General features: G+C 35.9%; 1 protein-coding gene across 2 annotated transcripts in view; it reads left to right on the forward strand.

Annotated features, from left to right (window-relative positions):
• ING2 (PHD finger protein-like protein) overlaps positions 1 to 11,931 on the forward strand; it is a 71,670-nt gene extending 59,739 nt beyond the window's left edge. For both annotated transcript variants that reach the window (XM_089430027.1, XM_089430024.1), the window contains 4 exons: positions 10,226 to 10,289; positions 10,551 to 10,804; positions 11,020 to 11,058; positions 11,150 to 11,931. In XM_089430027.1, coding sequence (XP_089286153.1) covers positions 10,226 to 10,289; positions 10,551 to 10,804; positions 11,020 to 11,058; positions 11,150 to 11,278 — 486 coding nt within the window. In that variant the 3' untranslated portion in view covers positions 11,279 to 11,931. The remainder of the gene's footprint in view (positions 1 to 10,225; positions 10,290 to 10,550; positions 10,805 to 11,019; positions 11,059 to 11,149) is intronic.
• The last annotated feature ends 5,100 nt before the right edge of the window (positions 11,932 to 17,031 follow it).

Genomic DNA, 17,031 nt, shown 5'->3' on the forward strand with positions numbered 1-17,031 from the left:
TGCATTTGGGAATTTGACATGGATTATGGGGTGACCTAGAAAAAGGAGGGATTTTGACTTTGATCTTGTTCCCTCACCTTAAATGGGGGGTTAATCTTCAATCCTAGTCAAATGGGACCTCCCCTAATGGCCCAATGGGAATAGGAGGGGCACTGTTTGGGAAGCCATGATTGAGATAATGTGTTCCATCTATCCCCATTCCATACCACTTTCCATCTTACATTACAAGCCCTATATTTCACCTCCATTCTTCGGGTTCAATTGATCATTAGCTCTGTGTGATTTGGTAAAATTACGCCCTCATACTTGGGTATGGCCGGAAACATGGCCCTCGGAGGTTGATGCAACTAAAAGAAAAAAGAAAAAACATATATAGGCCACCAGCAAAATAAAATAAAGAATATCAAAATGCAAAAAATCGCTGGGACATATACATTAGCACGTGGGAAAAATCCTAGCATGAACTCCACCTCACCCCTTACGGCCATAACCTAGATCTTGAGCACCTCATTGCTCCTATACATCATGAAAGGAACCCTTGCATATCCCAACCCCGATGGCAATGAAATGCCTCATCATAAAGGGGTAACATAACTACTATACGTCATACAAAACAAGCTCTAACTCTTTAAGCTATGAGTAGTAATACAAAGAAAAATCAAGAAAAAGTGAAAGACACTAGAGGGGTGGAAAAAAATCATGGACATAATGGTCATAAAGATATATTTTCAAAGTTTGGAATAAAAGATTTTGAAAATTATATTTACAAAGTTAATAAAACATTTAAATAAAATACTTACACGATTTTTCATTTATCATTTCAAAATATATTTAAAACAAAATAATAACAAAAGTTCAATAAAAATAAAATGTTTACAAATAATTTTTTGACAAAAAAAATAAAACTAAAATAAGGACCCAAGAAATTATATGTACAAGAAGGAATAATGTAATGAGTTAGTGAAATAATACAAGGTGAAAGGTTGGCATATATAGGTACAAATTAGAGAAACTTTTTTGAAGTTTTGAATGTGGGACCAAAAAAAACTTTAAAAATTAAAAGTTAAATCTAACTAAAAGAAATTTAAATTACAAAATTAAAACTTAAATAATTTTGAAATCCTAAAGTTATTTACAAAACAAATAAAAAAAAGAATTTATGAACTATTAGATCTATACAAAGGATAGTGAAAATTAACTACATACAAATAAACTACAATATTCACAATGGAATAGATCAAGAAGAATATGAGTCCAACTTCGTTCCCTTGATCTAGTGTTTAATAGCTCTAATTAGCAGATCTATCAGATAAGCACAATGATTAAAAAATTTTAAATTTTAAAATGAGGTGCTAGCTCGAAACCCTCATGCATCACAAAACGAAAATCTTATGATAAGTCCAGAGCTTATTTAGTTGGGCTCTTCAGAAAACACAGATCGGGAGTTGGCTGGTCCAATTGAAAACTTCCCCTAACGTCCGATGATCTAACTCAAGATTTCCCTACAAAACTCGATCCAACCATTAAAAATAGAGCGAGAAAATAATAATAAAACTTAGACAAATAGAGATACCTGCTATTACGTTCAAAATTTAAATTATTATTCAAACCCCAACAACTGAGCAAGATACCTGTACTCAAATCACTCTTCAGAAGCTATCATCAATGGCTTTAGAAAAAAACATGCATGAAATAAAAAACATCTTACAATATTCCCATGAAGAGTAACACCAACAGAAATTAACCCCAAAGTCTTTCTTTATTATCCAGAAAAGATTACACCAGGATTTTTTGCTAAGCACATGACTCAAAGGTCGGACAGATCAACTGACAAATGGTTTCCTGTTTAAAGATAAATCCTCCAACAACTAGTTCGAGTGATTGTCGTCAAAGCAATCTCGACCGTTGATGAAGATTAAAATTTCTTTTAATCTCATCCGTCGAAATATTTAAATATTTGGGGAAATTCGAATTTTTTAATTAAATTCATTTTAATTAACTCAAAAATTAAAATTTTGAGTTAATTTTCCAAAAAAAATTGACTTTGACTTAACCCCAGGGATCAAAGGTTTAAAATTTATCAAAATAATTAATTTACCGTAGTCCCTGGACCTCTTAAAATTTAATTTTTTAGGACCGGCGAATTTTGCCTTTGGAGAATTTAAATTTATCTAGGACCTAGATTTAATTAAATTTCTGGCTTAGGATTTTAATTAATTTTTGGGTAGAAAATTTAATTAATTAACCTATGGGGGGATAAATTATTTTTCCAACCCTCAAGACGCTTTACATCATGATTTTCATATTTTTTACATCATAAGGGGGGAAACCCATTTGTAATAGACCCTCACAGACCACCCATTTCCGCGACACAAATATAATCCAATAGACCAAACAATTTGTAATAAAATAACCTAACCAAATAGTTAAGATTATTCTCAAATCATTTTTACATAGGGTCGATCTAGAACACTAGGACTCGCCTAAGATCCTAACGACAAAATCCATTCCAGCTTTCGGGTAAGACTAGAAGAAAAAACTCTGCCGATTATTCAAAAATTAATCGGTGAGACGAAAAACCTCCTAGAATGGAGATCGTCACTAGAAAGGTAGGTTTACCCAGGTCGTTACATACATGACACAGGTCTGCTGAAATTATTTACATTATACACATACCTAATGGGTTTACGTAACATATTGGAAGTCAGGCTGATGATGATAGCTGGACGACACAAACACATTGATCAGGCGCTATCCCTTTTGCGAAAAAGGGGGTGTACTGCTATGGGTCGTTGACACGTAGTGGTCAACAGTAGGCATTGACTTCAAGTTCTTCCTTAAATTTCTTTGCCCTAGTTACTAGTACTAAGTTACCCTAGTTTGTTTCTAGCTTCAACTTGGGGGCTTATTTGAAGGTTTCATGTGCCTTGCCTTGTTGAAAATCATTGTCGGAAACCTTTTCTCTTCACCTTGACCTTCAATCATCCATAACCCTTAACCTACTAATCAAACCTTAGGTTTTGTGGAATTGGCTTCTCCAAGGAAAGCTGTTGATTTTTAATGTACATTGGACAAGTAGTTTCCCATGGGTTAGTCTCTACCTAGGGAAAAGTGTCCAAATAATTCTTTTCCTAAGTGTGACTTTATAAAGTGAAAATGACTTTATAAGTGGTAAAGTCAATGTTAAATTATAAAGTGAAAAATGACTTTAGACATAAAGTACAATGTGGGTACTTTATTTAATAGGTGAGTTAAAAAATAGAAAGTGAGAATTAAATGCATATTTATTCTCATCCCTTGATCTAAATGAATCTGAGCCATCAGATCTTAGGGTTGCCCAAAAGTCATTTAGGGAAACAAAAGGGGGAAAAGAAAAGAGACACTGCATTCATTCTTCATGAGCAGATTGGAGAAAGGAGGTTGAGAGTTGGAGAAAAGTTCTGAAGGAGAAATTTGTTGCAGTAAGCTGAAAGAGTGATTTTTGGGTAAAACTGGGCATGGAAATCAAGGCATAGAAGACAACAGAAGGTACAGTACGAACAACATTTAATGCTGTGAGTTGCACGTCGTTCGAGCGAAGTTTTTGAAGATTTCTTTTGCTGAAAAAAATTCGTAAAGTCCGTACGGCGATACAGAAATCCGTACAGTTTAGTTCGTATCTGTACAATACATATTTTCAGCTTCAAGTGGGCACGAAAATTGAGGCAAAGTGGGTACGATTTTCAAGGAGTTTTGGGTTGAAGAGATAAGTTGTATTTTGCTGTTTTGTTTTGTTTGCAAATGTATTTTTTTGAACTTGAAAGATAAATAAATTTGAAGAGCACTCTAACAAGTTTTCCTCGGAGAAGATTGAAGGGGTTTTGCCTGGGTCTAAGTTGACCAAAAATCTGTGTATTTTTATGTGTGTTGCTAGTCTGTTTATGTCGATTTTTATTTTCACCCTGTGTTGACAATCCCATTGTTTTAATTTGAAAATTTCATTTCCAGAATTCTATATGTTGAATGTATGTTTATGGGAAAGGGCATTTAATTGAAACTAAAACCGGGTTGGGATTGCAGGAAACTTTTTAGTCATCAAATTTCAACAAAGCAAATTACCTCGCCCCATTGGAGTCTTGTACTTGAGTAGTGTCTTCTCCTTGTAATCCCTTATGTCACCTCATACCTCACACCTAGAATACTTAGTGGGTGACCATACACATACCAAGACTCCTCCCATCGGTGAAAATCCGTAAAGAGTAGGGGGTTTTGGTTGTGGTGACAGTGGGCTACTACCCTGTTGTTGTCTCTTGGTCTAGTAGGAGCCTTGTAGGGTACACCTCTCCAAAGATTGCTAGATTTTGCAGCAACAGGTTATGTATAGATGATCCTATGAATTGATTGATCATGAGGTGATATACATTTTTTTTGTGTTATTCCATATGTTGAGCTATGTTCACTTGTGATTTAGTGCTATAACGGTTATTTAGACATCAACTTTTTTAGAATTAATAGTTCTCTACTTTTGCAATTCTCGGGTTCTCCAACTTGGTATAAGGTGAGTTGATTTGAGGCCCAGCTGAAGGTGCACATTACCAGAGGACAACTTCTGAGCAACATAGGTAAAATTTTAACATTAGTGTCAAGTAGTTATATTAATTCCTCAATCCAAACCTCTAAAGTTATTGGCAAGTTATGCATGTTAAGATTTGAATAGTAGTGAAAGAACCGAATGCAATGAACACAAAACCAAATTTTACAATAAAGAGAAGAACAAACCAATAGTAGGGCAACACAAGCCTAGGTGAACCCAAGAACAAGTGTGCTAGAGAGAGAAATAAACCCAAGAACAAGAGAGTGCAACACTTGATAGGTGCCCTTAGGCAAATCAATTTATTAAGAAAGAAAAATAAACACGTGATAATTAAATTAAATGTGAGAGTTGGGTATGTATACACAACTTGAGATGTAGCGTTCTTTCCAAAAGAGCCTACATGTAGAAGGTTGGCCTTAGCCAAACCTACAAATATAATTATTATTACAATTTAAGGTTGGTTGTCGCTGAGCGTGAAGATTACACCATTTCAACATCCCTCCTTAAGCTAAATAGGGGGCCATTGTATAAATACCCAATCCAATATAAAGTCGAGCATGGCCAAAATGAAAATGAGAGTGGGTGTATAGATACCCAACTCAAAATTAGGTTGATCATGGTTGAAATAGAAGATTACACCCATATTTTCAACATCCACCACCCTTTGCCCCACCAAATTTGATTAGGGAGCAATGGAGAGAAGACATTACATCGCAACATTCACATTCCCCCTTAATGTTGAATAGGGGCTACGTAGAGAAGAATTTAGATATTATCCCTCTTGAATGCCATATCTCTCACACCAATACAATTCCACAAGCTAGTGAAGGTGAGCTCTGGCACAAGTATAGAAGAATAGACTTTTGCAAGATGTGATCTGGACGGGTAGTCAATATTGTTTCTCTCAACATTTGTTTTCCTAGTCATTGTAGGAGTGTTTGAGGAAACACTCATAAGATATAAATAAAGAACAACATTGTAGTGTGAAGGAGAGAGATTCATTAAAACATGTTGAGAATCATCTATAGTTGAATCGTTTGTAACTAGTGAAAAAGATCCTAGCAGGGCATGTGTAGGAACTTCATCAAAGAATTTGGGGAAGAACTTAGGTTTGCCAATAGAACAAGTGGTCATATGTTGCACTATGAGTCAACTTCCACAATTGTCATTGTGAATCAACTCAAGAGGTTGACAAACATGTCTCACTTCACAATAACTTGAGGCAACCACTTTGAAATCATCATTCAAGCCCTTTACAACCCTTTGATCTGGCGAAAATTCTGTAGGAGGACTGACGTCCGGTGTGTTGCCCACCATTTTGTGGGTGATATCCTTAGGAGAATTCTTTTCTCCAAGATGGTCCTCGGCCGGCAGCGAACAACCCCTTGCAGCCACCAACTAGCTCGTTGTGCCACTTCTTTGCCACCCGAGCCAACCATGTGGTCCCTCACCCGTCTGTCATGATCGTATGTTTGAAGGTGGGCCTCCTGAACCTAAAGGTATGCCTTGTCATTTGGTAATTGAGTATGGTAGTTTGCTTAATCATGGACACTTCTGGTCATGGATTATGGGGGGATTTGGTGGAAAGAATGGGCTAGGTCTATGCTCTTGCCCCCTAGACCCCTTTTTGGATATTAACCTTAGATTCTAGTCTCATGGGATCTCTTTTACTGACCATTTGGCTTTAGGTATGGTATTTCATGGGAAACCCTGATATTGGTTGCAAGGTCTCGCTCCCTTATCTGCATATATTACCCCCTTTCCACTCATTATTACCCATTCATCATTTCTCCCACCTGGGTCCACTTTCCTCCACTGGGTCCACATAGGGCTAACTCTTCCCTTCCCCTTGCCCACACCTTGGGTCAGGCCTAGAATGATGCTCCAGAAGTTGATGCAACTAAAAAGAAAAGTAAAAGCACAATTGACCACGTTCAATAGGGAAACATACCACAAAAAGCAAAAGATGGTCGAGACAAACACATTTAGCACGTGGAAAAAGCCAATCATGGCCATCACCCTAGTTCCTACAGGCTCTATGCGCCCCTTTGATCATAGAGGAACCCATGATTGTCTCAACGCCTAGTGGGCAATGAACCACCCTACCTTAAAAGGGGGTATCCACTGCTATATTTCACACATCATGTTCTTACCCCTTGAGTCCCGAGTAGTTAATTGAAGAAAAATCATAAAAAGGCAAAAGGCATATAAAAAAAGGTGGAAAAATCAAGGTCGGGTACCTCATGTACCACGATTGATCCTCCTATACATTATACACCTAAATATGGGCTTCCCTTCTACTAGATACCCTTGTACCCCAACATGTGGCCCAGGCCTGCCCCTCCTCATTCCCTACTCCATTCACCTCTTTATCACATGCTACCACCTTTTAAAGGATGTACCTTTTAAAGGATACTTGGTTAGCCCCATTTGGAGTTTGGAGACATTAGCACATGCCAAAGGCTATTATGAAGTCCCCACGGTCCATGGTATATAAGCTCTTTTACTTGATTTCCTTGATGATGTGTTGTACTTGAAGGCTATGAGACACATTAGATCTTATGCAGGATTGCAGGTGGTTTCCATCTTGGGTTTGGTCTCCCTATACGGGGTCCTAATCCTCCAGAGGGATACATTGGCACATGTAGGGTGTGTGTTGAGAGCCATGGGCCTCCATAGCACTAGACAACACTGCATGGATCCCCATAGATGTTCAGAGATTTCTCAAGATTCACCTATTGGACGAGGAAGATGCACTTGGTTCACCTTTGCTCAACCAGCCCCATAGATGTACCATGCACTTGGCAGCTGACCCTGGACTTGTAGGATGATGTGGCATCACCTACACCATCATCTGAGCCCTTACAGATGGTCTGTAGGCATCTTTGACTTACTTCAAGATCCATGGTGTCACTTATGTGTCCTCACAATCATTTGGAGCACAACAGGTTTATTACGTGGAGAACAAGGGGCCACCCCCTTGTCCATCACTTTTGAGGGTCATATTCTTCATTATGGCACCTATGGATCTCATCAGGCCTCTTGGAGGGCCCTACGACATGTATTGTTTATCATTTGAGAGACTTATTATTTCATTTATGAGCTAGTTTGGTGGGCTTGTCACCAAAAGTTAGGTTATTAACACTTTATTTTATTTTTGGGGCTTATGTAGGCCTAATAGACTAATTCGAACTCCTAATTACTGTATAAATACAAGTGAGATGAGTTCATTTTCTCATCATCACTTTGGATTGGATCATTCTTCTCTCTTGAGAATTTCACACTTCTTTCTTAGAGGATGAATTGGAGCATGAATGAATTTTGATGGTTGGATATGTTCTCTTACATGTAAGTACACATGTTTAATGCTATTCTTGTTGTACTTTGTCATATGCATTGGAATGAGATTTTCGCTATACTAGGGCTAATTGCTGCATTGCATAATTGCGAAATTGTGGAATTATTGTTTCTATATAGCATCTCTCAATGTATGGTCCATGTATGTTGAATGAAATCTCCTAGGGATAATTTTACCATTGAATTTATTTTAATAAACCATCTCTTTTTGAAAAGCGAAGTATAAAGCTTTGAGGTCACTTCTTCTTGCCCTAAAGGCCAAGTGAAGTAGTCCTTGAGGCCTCCTTGACCGAGAAACAAAGTCCTTTCTCATTATTCTCCTAGACTCCATTCTCCCCAAGGGATTAGGCACTGGTCTACCAATAGGTGGTCACTCGAAGAACCATTTTTCGTCACCTTTCCCTTTCTTTTCTAGGTCTAGCCAAGTTGGGTCACTTAGGGCACCACTTTCTCAACAAAGTAGCCATAGAAAAAATTTGATCTCCTAGCCTTTACTGTGCTGGTGTGTCCTCAAGGCCTCCTCCAAATTTGAAGAAATTCTGACGGTGGGATTGCGAGATATCCCAAGCCCTAGCTTTGAGATCAAACTTTGCCCCGATGTTCCCTAGGCTAGTACCTCATAGGATCAATTTGAGACCTTTAAGTGGAAATCCTTGTTTTGATCCTTTCCCCTTCCTTGTCTGGGTTAAGATCATCATTGGTTGCTAAACTCCCTCCCATTAACCTAGGTTATGTCCACTTGGTCCCATGTGGTCCCGTACCTTTAACAAGTCAAGTCTTCAAGAACCACTTGGGATACCAAGTTCAGTAAGGATTTTAGGGATTGGGAAACTCCTTTACAAGTCATATCCCCTCAAACTAGTTGTTAAATCCTCACCTCCTTCTCCTAGAAAGCTTTGTACCTTGCTTAAAGAGCAAGCCAGCTCCATTCTTGACATCCTTCTAGGAAAATGATCATTAAGCTGACTTCACACCCATTTGTTCATTCATCTTTCACAAGTGACTTTCCATATATAGGGTCTCCTCCCATCGGTGAAAATCCGTAAAGAGTAGGGAGTCTTAGCTGAGGTGATAGTGGACTAAGCCTCCATTGTTGCCCTTGACCTAGCAGATGTCCATTTAAGAGTCCCTTTTATGCCCCCTGCTAGTTTGAGCGGTAACAAGGTGCACAACCAAATGTGCATTGTAAGATGACTTCATTAGGTTCAACAACAACACAAAGAAGGCTCTATAAAGTCTTCAGAAATTCACCTTGATAGGCCCAAGAGAAGGAGAGGCACTAACTTCTTTTGGAAAAAAGAAGTCTGTAGTAGGCTACCTCTTGCTGCAGAACCAAGGAAAGGGAGTTCTGGCCATGAAATAGGAAAAGCCCTAGGAAAATTAAAAAAAGAGATGAATAAAAAACACTAGTTCCACAGTTGCAAAGAAGCTTTAAACAATGCCACTAGCCATAAAATCTTTGGATTAGCTGCTGGATTAAGTGAGATTTGCACCTGCTCTGAAACCATGTTCAGATTCACAAAGAACAGCAAGAATGAAACAAAACCGACACAAACCTACATTCTGCAATAAAGAGAAGAACAAACCTGCACAGGGGCAGCATAGTGAGAGTTGGGTATATATATATATCACACACACAATGAGATTATTAAATTAAAAATGAGGGTTGGGTGTATATATATATATACAGACGCACACACACACACAACTCAAGAAGTAGGGCTCTTTCCTAAAGAGGCATTATGACCCCATGTCTACAAGGTTGGCCTTAACCAAACCTAGAAATATAATAATGATTACACTATAAAGTAGACATGGCTGAAAGTGAAGCTTGCAAAGTGATTGAGAAAGAAATAGCCAAATAACAGTAAAGAAAAAATGCATTTTATCTGAAATGTTCTTTTTCTTTTATTTGTAGTTTCAAACACATCCACGACAAAAGACTTGCATATTGAAAGTCGAGATTCAGGTTACCCAAGTGTAATGAGTAATAAATGTTTTTGTATTTGGCTATGGTGTTCCAAAATGTTTTGGGATATTATGATTGCAAATTAATTAAATGGTTGCTCCATTTGTAAAGAAAACTCATACCCAACGATTAGATATTGTGGTAGTGGTAACGGACAAAGAAGACCACTTTATGCATCCATGCTGCCTTTTCAAGGACAATCCAAATTCCAAATCATATATATTCTGAATGGCTGAGTGCGTGTTGACATTCTCATCTGTTGAGAATTCTAGATATAAATGTTTTATGTGGAACATATTGAATCTATGATGAGTCGCATCTCGCAGATTGACAGTCATGTCAAAAGACTCGACGAGGACTTGAGTCAATTTGCTGAGGACCTAAAGCAAGGTGTGTATATTCATTTATCCTGATAAACAAGTAGACATGATATTTGAATATGTACACTGAAAAATTATCTTGTCTAAAGGACAATTTACGAAATGGCTAGAATGCGTTAATGATGTGAGAGAAATAATGGAGATTTCATTCCTAATTTTTGAAACATTTATATCCATATAGAGTTTTCTTGTGTCTTACATATATAGAAAGAATATATATTTTCTTAGTGTTCTTATGTTGTTGTCATGGCTTGACAATGAATATAAATAGAGGGGAAAATAGCGCCTGATGAACCTGCAATTCTTCCACCCATTAGCACCAGGGAAGAAAAAAGGAAAGGTTATTTCTTCACACCTCAAGCTAAGAGGCTCGAGACAAAAATTGAAAGGGATTGGGAAAGGGACCGGGATAGGGATTTTGAACTCATGCCTCCTCCAGGTAGTCACAAGAGGACCATTCCTGCACCTGTTGATGTTGATCAGCCTATTGATCCTAATGAACCTACATATTGTGTCTGTCATCAGGTATATTTCATGTATTCAACTTTATGTATATTTGCTAGTTGTCATACACGTGAGAATGTTGAGTTTTTAGGCATTATACGTAACATTATTTGTGCTGTCTACTTGATTTCTTATCTATTATTGATTTTAACTTTTGATCTATCATAAATACTTCAGGCATTGATTTATAATCCCAATTATTATGGAGAGTGAATTGTAATAATTTTTCTTTCCAGGTTTCTTTTGGAGACATGATTGCCTGTGATAATGAAAATGTAAGTAGCTAATCTTGTTTTCCAGCAAATTCCTTTCTTCTGCTGATTAAACTATTACAGTTATCTGATCATTATTTAAGATTCTTTACAGTGCGAAGGAGGAGAATGGTTTCATTATGCATGTGTTGGGTTAAGCTCTGAAACACGCTTCAAGGGGAAGTGGTTCTGCCCCACTTGCAGACTTCTACCACGCAAGGGTGCTTCAGATCATTCTGCATGACAATTTGGGTATTTCGTGCAAAATTTACTGATGATTTTGAAATATCTGAAGGGCTTAGAGATGACAATCCTTATTTTGGCATTGTATGGCAATACATGGCTTGAAATTGGGCAATATGCAAATGCTTTTAGTCTATCTCTGGAATAAAGAGAAATTTTGTCCAATTTTAAAATGCCATGAATTCTTGTTATACTGTTTCAGGCCTCTACTAGAAAATCTTTTCTGCTTATCTCTCTGCCATTTGCAATTTGCTTCTTCAAAATTTTGGAGTATTTCATCTTGCTTTTGGGCATTTTGTTTTTAAGATCAAGTGTTTGAGTTGAACCTTGATCCCAAGTTGTTGAGCACTTTGTTGACAAGAAGTGGAAAACCTGTTTTTCTGCTATGGGACAACAGTGTTCAGTATGCTGAAATATACTAAAAACTGGGAATACCTAGAATGCTGGTCTATATATTGTTGGGAAATGAGTTTGTATTGTATTTCCCAATGTGTAAGATGTATCAACTGCTCGCCTAATGTATAAATACAGACATTGAGGTCTTTTGTAAACATACTGTTGCAGCTTATTCCAAAGGGTTACATATATGACCTGACTGGTCAGCATATTATTGAATGAATACAGATAATTTGTAAGATATGAAGCTACTTATAATATTATTTTCATGGATTGAGCTTCATACGGTGACATCCGATCACTTTTGGTAACATAATGTTGTAGCTTATGCCAAAGTATGCATTTAGGACTCACTGGCAACGAAGATGCTTAAAATCTTAAATACATGGAACAGAAAAATGTTGTATCAGTGGTTGTGATTGAGCTTTATAGGGTCTCTATCAGATTTATGATCATAAAGATGCACGGATTATGAAATTCCCATGTCACAATATAAGATGTAAGCCAGATGTAGATGTGATAATATTAAACTTTGGGGTTGAAATGAAGCTATAGAATTCAGCCAGATGTAGATGTGATAATATTAAACTTTGGGGTTGAAATGAGATAATAGAATTCATTGGTTGTAGAATGTTTTCTCTAGTATCTTCTTGAAAAGTGTGTGTGTTTTTTTTGGATTTAAAAATGAAATGAATTTATTTATGTTAATGGGAACCACTCCCAAGAGTTGATAAACCCATTCCAATGGTTCCCACACTCCCGGGAGCTTTGGAACTGTATGGGAACGTTCCCTTTTCAGTGGGAGCTGCAATGGGAGCTTGAGAAAGTTCCGTGAGCTTTGAAGACTATTTTTTTTGGAGTTTCGGCGTTCCCTGGGGTTGGGGAATACAAAGTATGTAAAGAAATACGCTGAACTGCCCACAAAACATGAGCCTAAGTTGAAATCTTCGCCGGAAGAAAGGCCAAAGACATCCTTAGCACCGATATCCTTAATTGAAAAACTGGAGCAATCTCTTGATGGGTTAAGGAAGCCCGTGGTACCTCGATGTAAGTGCGATATCTGGGATGTCATGCTGATGAGTATTTCTTTGTTGTTTATGTATATATATCGCAGAAGATTGTGTATGCATATTGTATGTGGCAGTCAATGCTTAAACATTAGAGTTGTTTTACTTTTTCTCTTAAGAATAACTAGAGAAATGTATGTAAAACTGTTCTTTTGTATTTTTAAGTCAGATTGTTTCAAAGACTCGTCATGTGTCGTCATGAACTTGACATTTTAATATTTTATATATATAAAAGGGAGAGACTCATGGAGAGAGACACCCAAAGAATATATTTATATATAAGAGAGATGAGATATTTAAATCTATTTTAATATTTGAATATTTTGATTCAATATTAATTTTGATTATTATACAAATTATATAATTAAAAAAATATTTTTAATATTTTTAATTTTTATTTTTTTTATTATATAATATTACCACTCCCAATTAGCCGTGCCCTGTAAATTTTGGGGATGGGGAAACCTTGAGCTGTTCCCGACACCCGTACCCAAGTTCCCAACGTTCCCACGTTCCAGAAACTCATGCAACATAGGAATTTATCAATATCTCAGGACTTAACAACTTTGTATTTACATGTCATATTACAAGAATTACATATAATCTTCAGAATCTCACAAGAAAATATTAGGGATATTTCCTTTCTAATCCTTCATTAGGACATTCGACTGGACTCTAAAGCATACACAATTTCATGCGAATACCCGATAGGAAAATGAATTTATAAATTTAGAATAAAAAATGTCACAAATAATGAACATCAAAATAGTCGAAATCCTCTAAAACAATTTATAAATTCTCACATCTCAACAGGGAAAAAGTAGGAAAAAATTATCTTTTTGAAGGTTTTAAAGTCTGGGTTTATATTAGCTGGTCTAGTGATTATTCACAGATTTGTTGAGTTGGTTGAAATCTGAATAGCACTTGTTTTACTTGATAAGATCTGACTTTTATGTGTGAGTTTAGATGAAGCTTGAGGAACGTAAAATTTGCCAAAGTTATTGTGAGTGGCGTAATCAAATTTTAGTTATGGTTTTAATGGGTAGTTTTTCTTTTATACAGAATATAAGTATCGCTAATACTGAAATATAATAGAATAATATTACGAAAAATTGGAAATGTTAACTAGACAGTATATGTATTTATCGTATAAAACTTTTTAGGATATAACCCTATCAAGTAGAGTAGTTTTTCTTTTATACAGAATATAAGTGTCGCTAATACTGAAATATAATAGAATAATATTACCAAAAATTGGAAATGTTAATTAAACCGTATATGTATTTATCCTATAAAACTTTTTTATAATATAACCCTATCAAGTAGAATAATTATTATGTTTTGGTTTGGATGAAGTGTAATTAGGGAAACTAACGAATAATCATATCAATTTTTTTTTCATGTCCACGGCTAATTTTTTAAAAACATCTACATTTGTATTTTTTCTTCTTTTTCTTTTTAAGAAAAAAGTTGGATCTATTTTCTAACTATTTGCATTTATCATAATGCAATTGGATCTATTTTATAACTATTTGCATTTATCATAATGCAATATTTTTTTCCAAGGAAAAAAACTAATTCTTTATTTAAACAATCATGAAATTACATTATATACATGTTTGAGAACATTGAACCAAAAAATATACTGTAAACAATGCTTTGATACTCACAAGTCTACTAAAAGTAAAAAACCCTATAGCTCCATAGCTTATAGATTGACAAGTTGATACCTCCCATTATTTTACATTGTATATTTTCTAACAAGTTTGACAAAAAAGAAGAAAACGAAGATATCTTAACCATCATTGGGTGGGAGACCAAACAACATCAAAGTAAGACATTATATTACTATTTTCATGAGATTTCCAAAATTAGGTGGGATGACAAGATTTTAATATCCTTTGACTCAATGAACTTGAGTAGGCTTACTTGACCATTCAGTACTTGATTTTTCGTATGATCAGCAATTACATTTGGTTTTTTGAATATATCACTACAAGTGAAGTTATCCAATTTTGCCTACAATTCATTTGCCTTTTAGATGAGATGCTTCAAACTTAACTATAGATACCTCCATGGTCCATTGATCCACTCTACTAGCATGTTTGAATCCTTGAAGACTAGTAGCTAAAATATACTCTTTTCATTGCTAACTCCATTGGAATGAGAATACTCATACCCTCTACCTTGTTATCATTGTTATACCTCGAATTGCATGTGAAAGAAATGGAATGGAAAACCCTTTCCATTGCTAATTCCATTGGAATGAAATAGTCGTAACATCCACCTTGTTATCACTGTTATAGCCCAAATTCCATGTGAAAGAATTAGAACGGGCCTTTAAAAAGGTACAAAACCCTTTTGGTGCCACATCTATTTAGATTCCCCACATAAAACTCCATTAAAGAAACACTAGGGTTTGGTTGTTGAAACTTGCTTGAGATGCACCTTTTATAATATTTGATGATGCAAATCTTCAGATTGTAGTAGTTAGGTATTTGCTTTATTTTTTGCATAATTAGCCCCATTTTTCTATACGTATGCACTTGGGAGATCACATGGGGGGTTGGATCCCCTTGATTTTGTTTGTTTGTTTTTTAGGACTTTTTGGCTCAAAATTTTCTAATTCGGATAAGGACTTAAGTTTGTAATCTAATTTGGGTCAATGGTTTAGGGTTTATTCTTTGCACAATTAGCCCAATTTTTTGTACGTATGCACTTGGGGGATCACAAGGGGGGATTAGATCCTTGTGATTATTTTTTTGGTGGCTTTTTTGGTTTGTTTTTTATTGTCTTTTGGCCCATTCTTTTCCTAATTTCAAATAAGCACTTAAGTCTGTAATCTACTTTGGGTCAATGGATTAGGGTTTGGGTATTTTGGGTGTTGCGAGATCCTATATATTGTTTTATAAATGGAGAAGTTAATACAATGATAGTTAGAGGCGTGACTCTAAACATTTGTTGGTTTTCCTAGTTAAAGGTTTTGAAGGTAAATATTTGAGTACTATGTGAATGCTATTGTTTACTTTTTATTATTATTATAAATCATCTATGTGTGTATTGCTTACTATAAACGTTTAAAACTTACATTTGATATTAAAGTAGTTATTGGCTTAAGGGCAATGCCTTTGTTGCTAAGGTTTGATTATCTTGGGTACGTGATAATCTTGGTGTTAGTGAGATCTCTATGACGGTGAGAGAGAATGACAAGTAGTTTGAAACTTAAGGTTGACAAATTTAATGGGTAAAAGCTGTGGAAGCTCTTTTGGTAGACAAAGAACAATGGGTTGTTGTGGATTCTAGTATTGCACCTATTTTATCTCTATGGAAAATTGGAAGTTACAAAGGAACAAAAAGTGCATAATCTAAGTGTCTTTTAGATTTAATGTTACGGAATGTCTTAGAAGAACATACAACCAATGCATCATGGGATAAGTTAGGGACTTTGTATTAGTCAAGTTCTTGGTAAACAAACTTTTCCTTTGAAAGAAGCTGTACCTCCAAAGGATAAATGATAGAGACTCTGTGATAGAGCATATAAATTCCTTCATATTGTGGTAAGTCAGTAGTGGTTTGTTGATATTAAAATTTCAGACAAAGAAAAGTGCATTAGTTTACTGTGCTTTTTCTTAGATTCATTGGATAGTCTAGTTGTAGCTATCAAAAGTAATGCAACCACTTTAAAGTTCGATAATATGGTCTCACCCTTGTTATCGAATGAAATGAGGTGGGAAACCCTAGATGGTAAGAACTCTGATACTTTATATTTAAGAGTGCGTTTCCTGCATATAAAGAAAAATAATTCATTGAGTGGGAGATCTAAATTTTCAAGGAAATCCTTAAGGAAACGTTGTAAAGTTGTGCATTACAAGAAGGATCATAGATATAAAAGCGCTGATAAGGAAAAGTGATCCAATGATGTTCCTTGCATGGAAGGGAAGACCTTCTTAGAGGAAGGAGGAGACGTGTACTTGGTTTCATTAAGAATACATTCAGATCACGCTGAATGGCTAAGTGACTAGAGTGCTACTTTTATACAACTCCTCACAAGGATTGGTTTTGTGATTATGAAAAGTTTAATGGAGATGATGTTTTCCTAGCTAAAGATTCAACAATGAGAATCACAGGATGAAGAAAAGTCAAGTTGTTGCTCAAGGATAGAAGGATTAAAACACTTATTGCATTTTGCACTTTCTAGAGCGAGCTAGAAACTTGACATATGTATGTAGGGTAAGTGATATGTGTGTACACACTGTGTTTGAAAGATATATTTACAAAATGGTTTGAGGAA

This window comes from Pinus tabuliformis, chromosome 6 (genome assembly GCF_031772625.1).
Source record: "Pinus tabuliformis cultivar Carrire ecotype Pingquan chromosome 6, CPIR1, whole genome shotgun sequence".
Lineage (NCBI taxonomy): Eukaryota > Viridiplantae > Streptophyta > Pinopsida > Pinales > Pinaceae > Pinus > Pinus tabuliformis.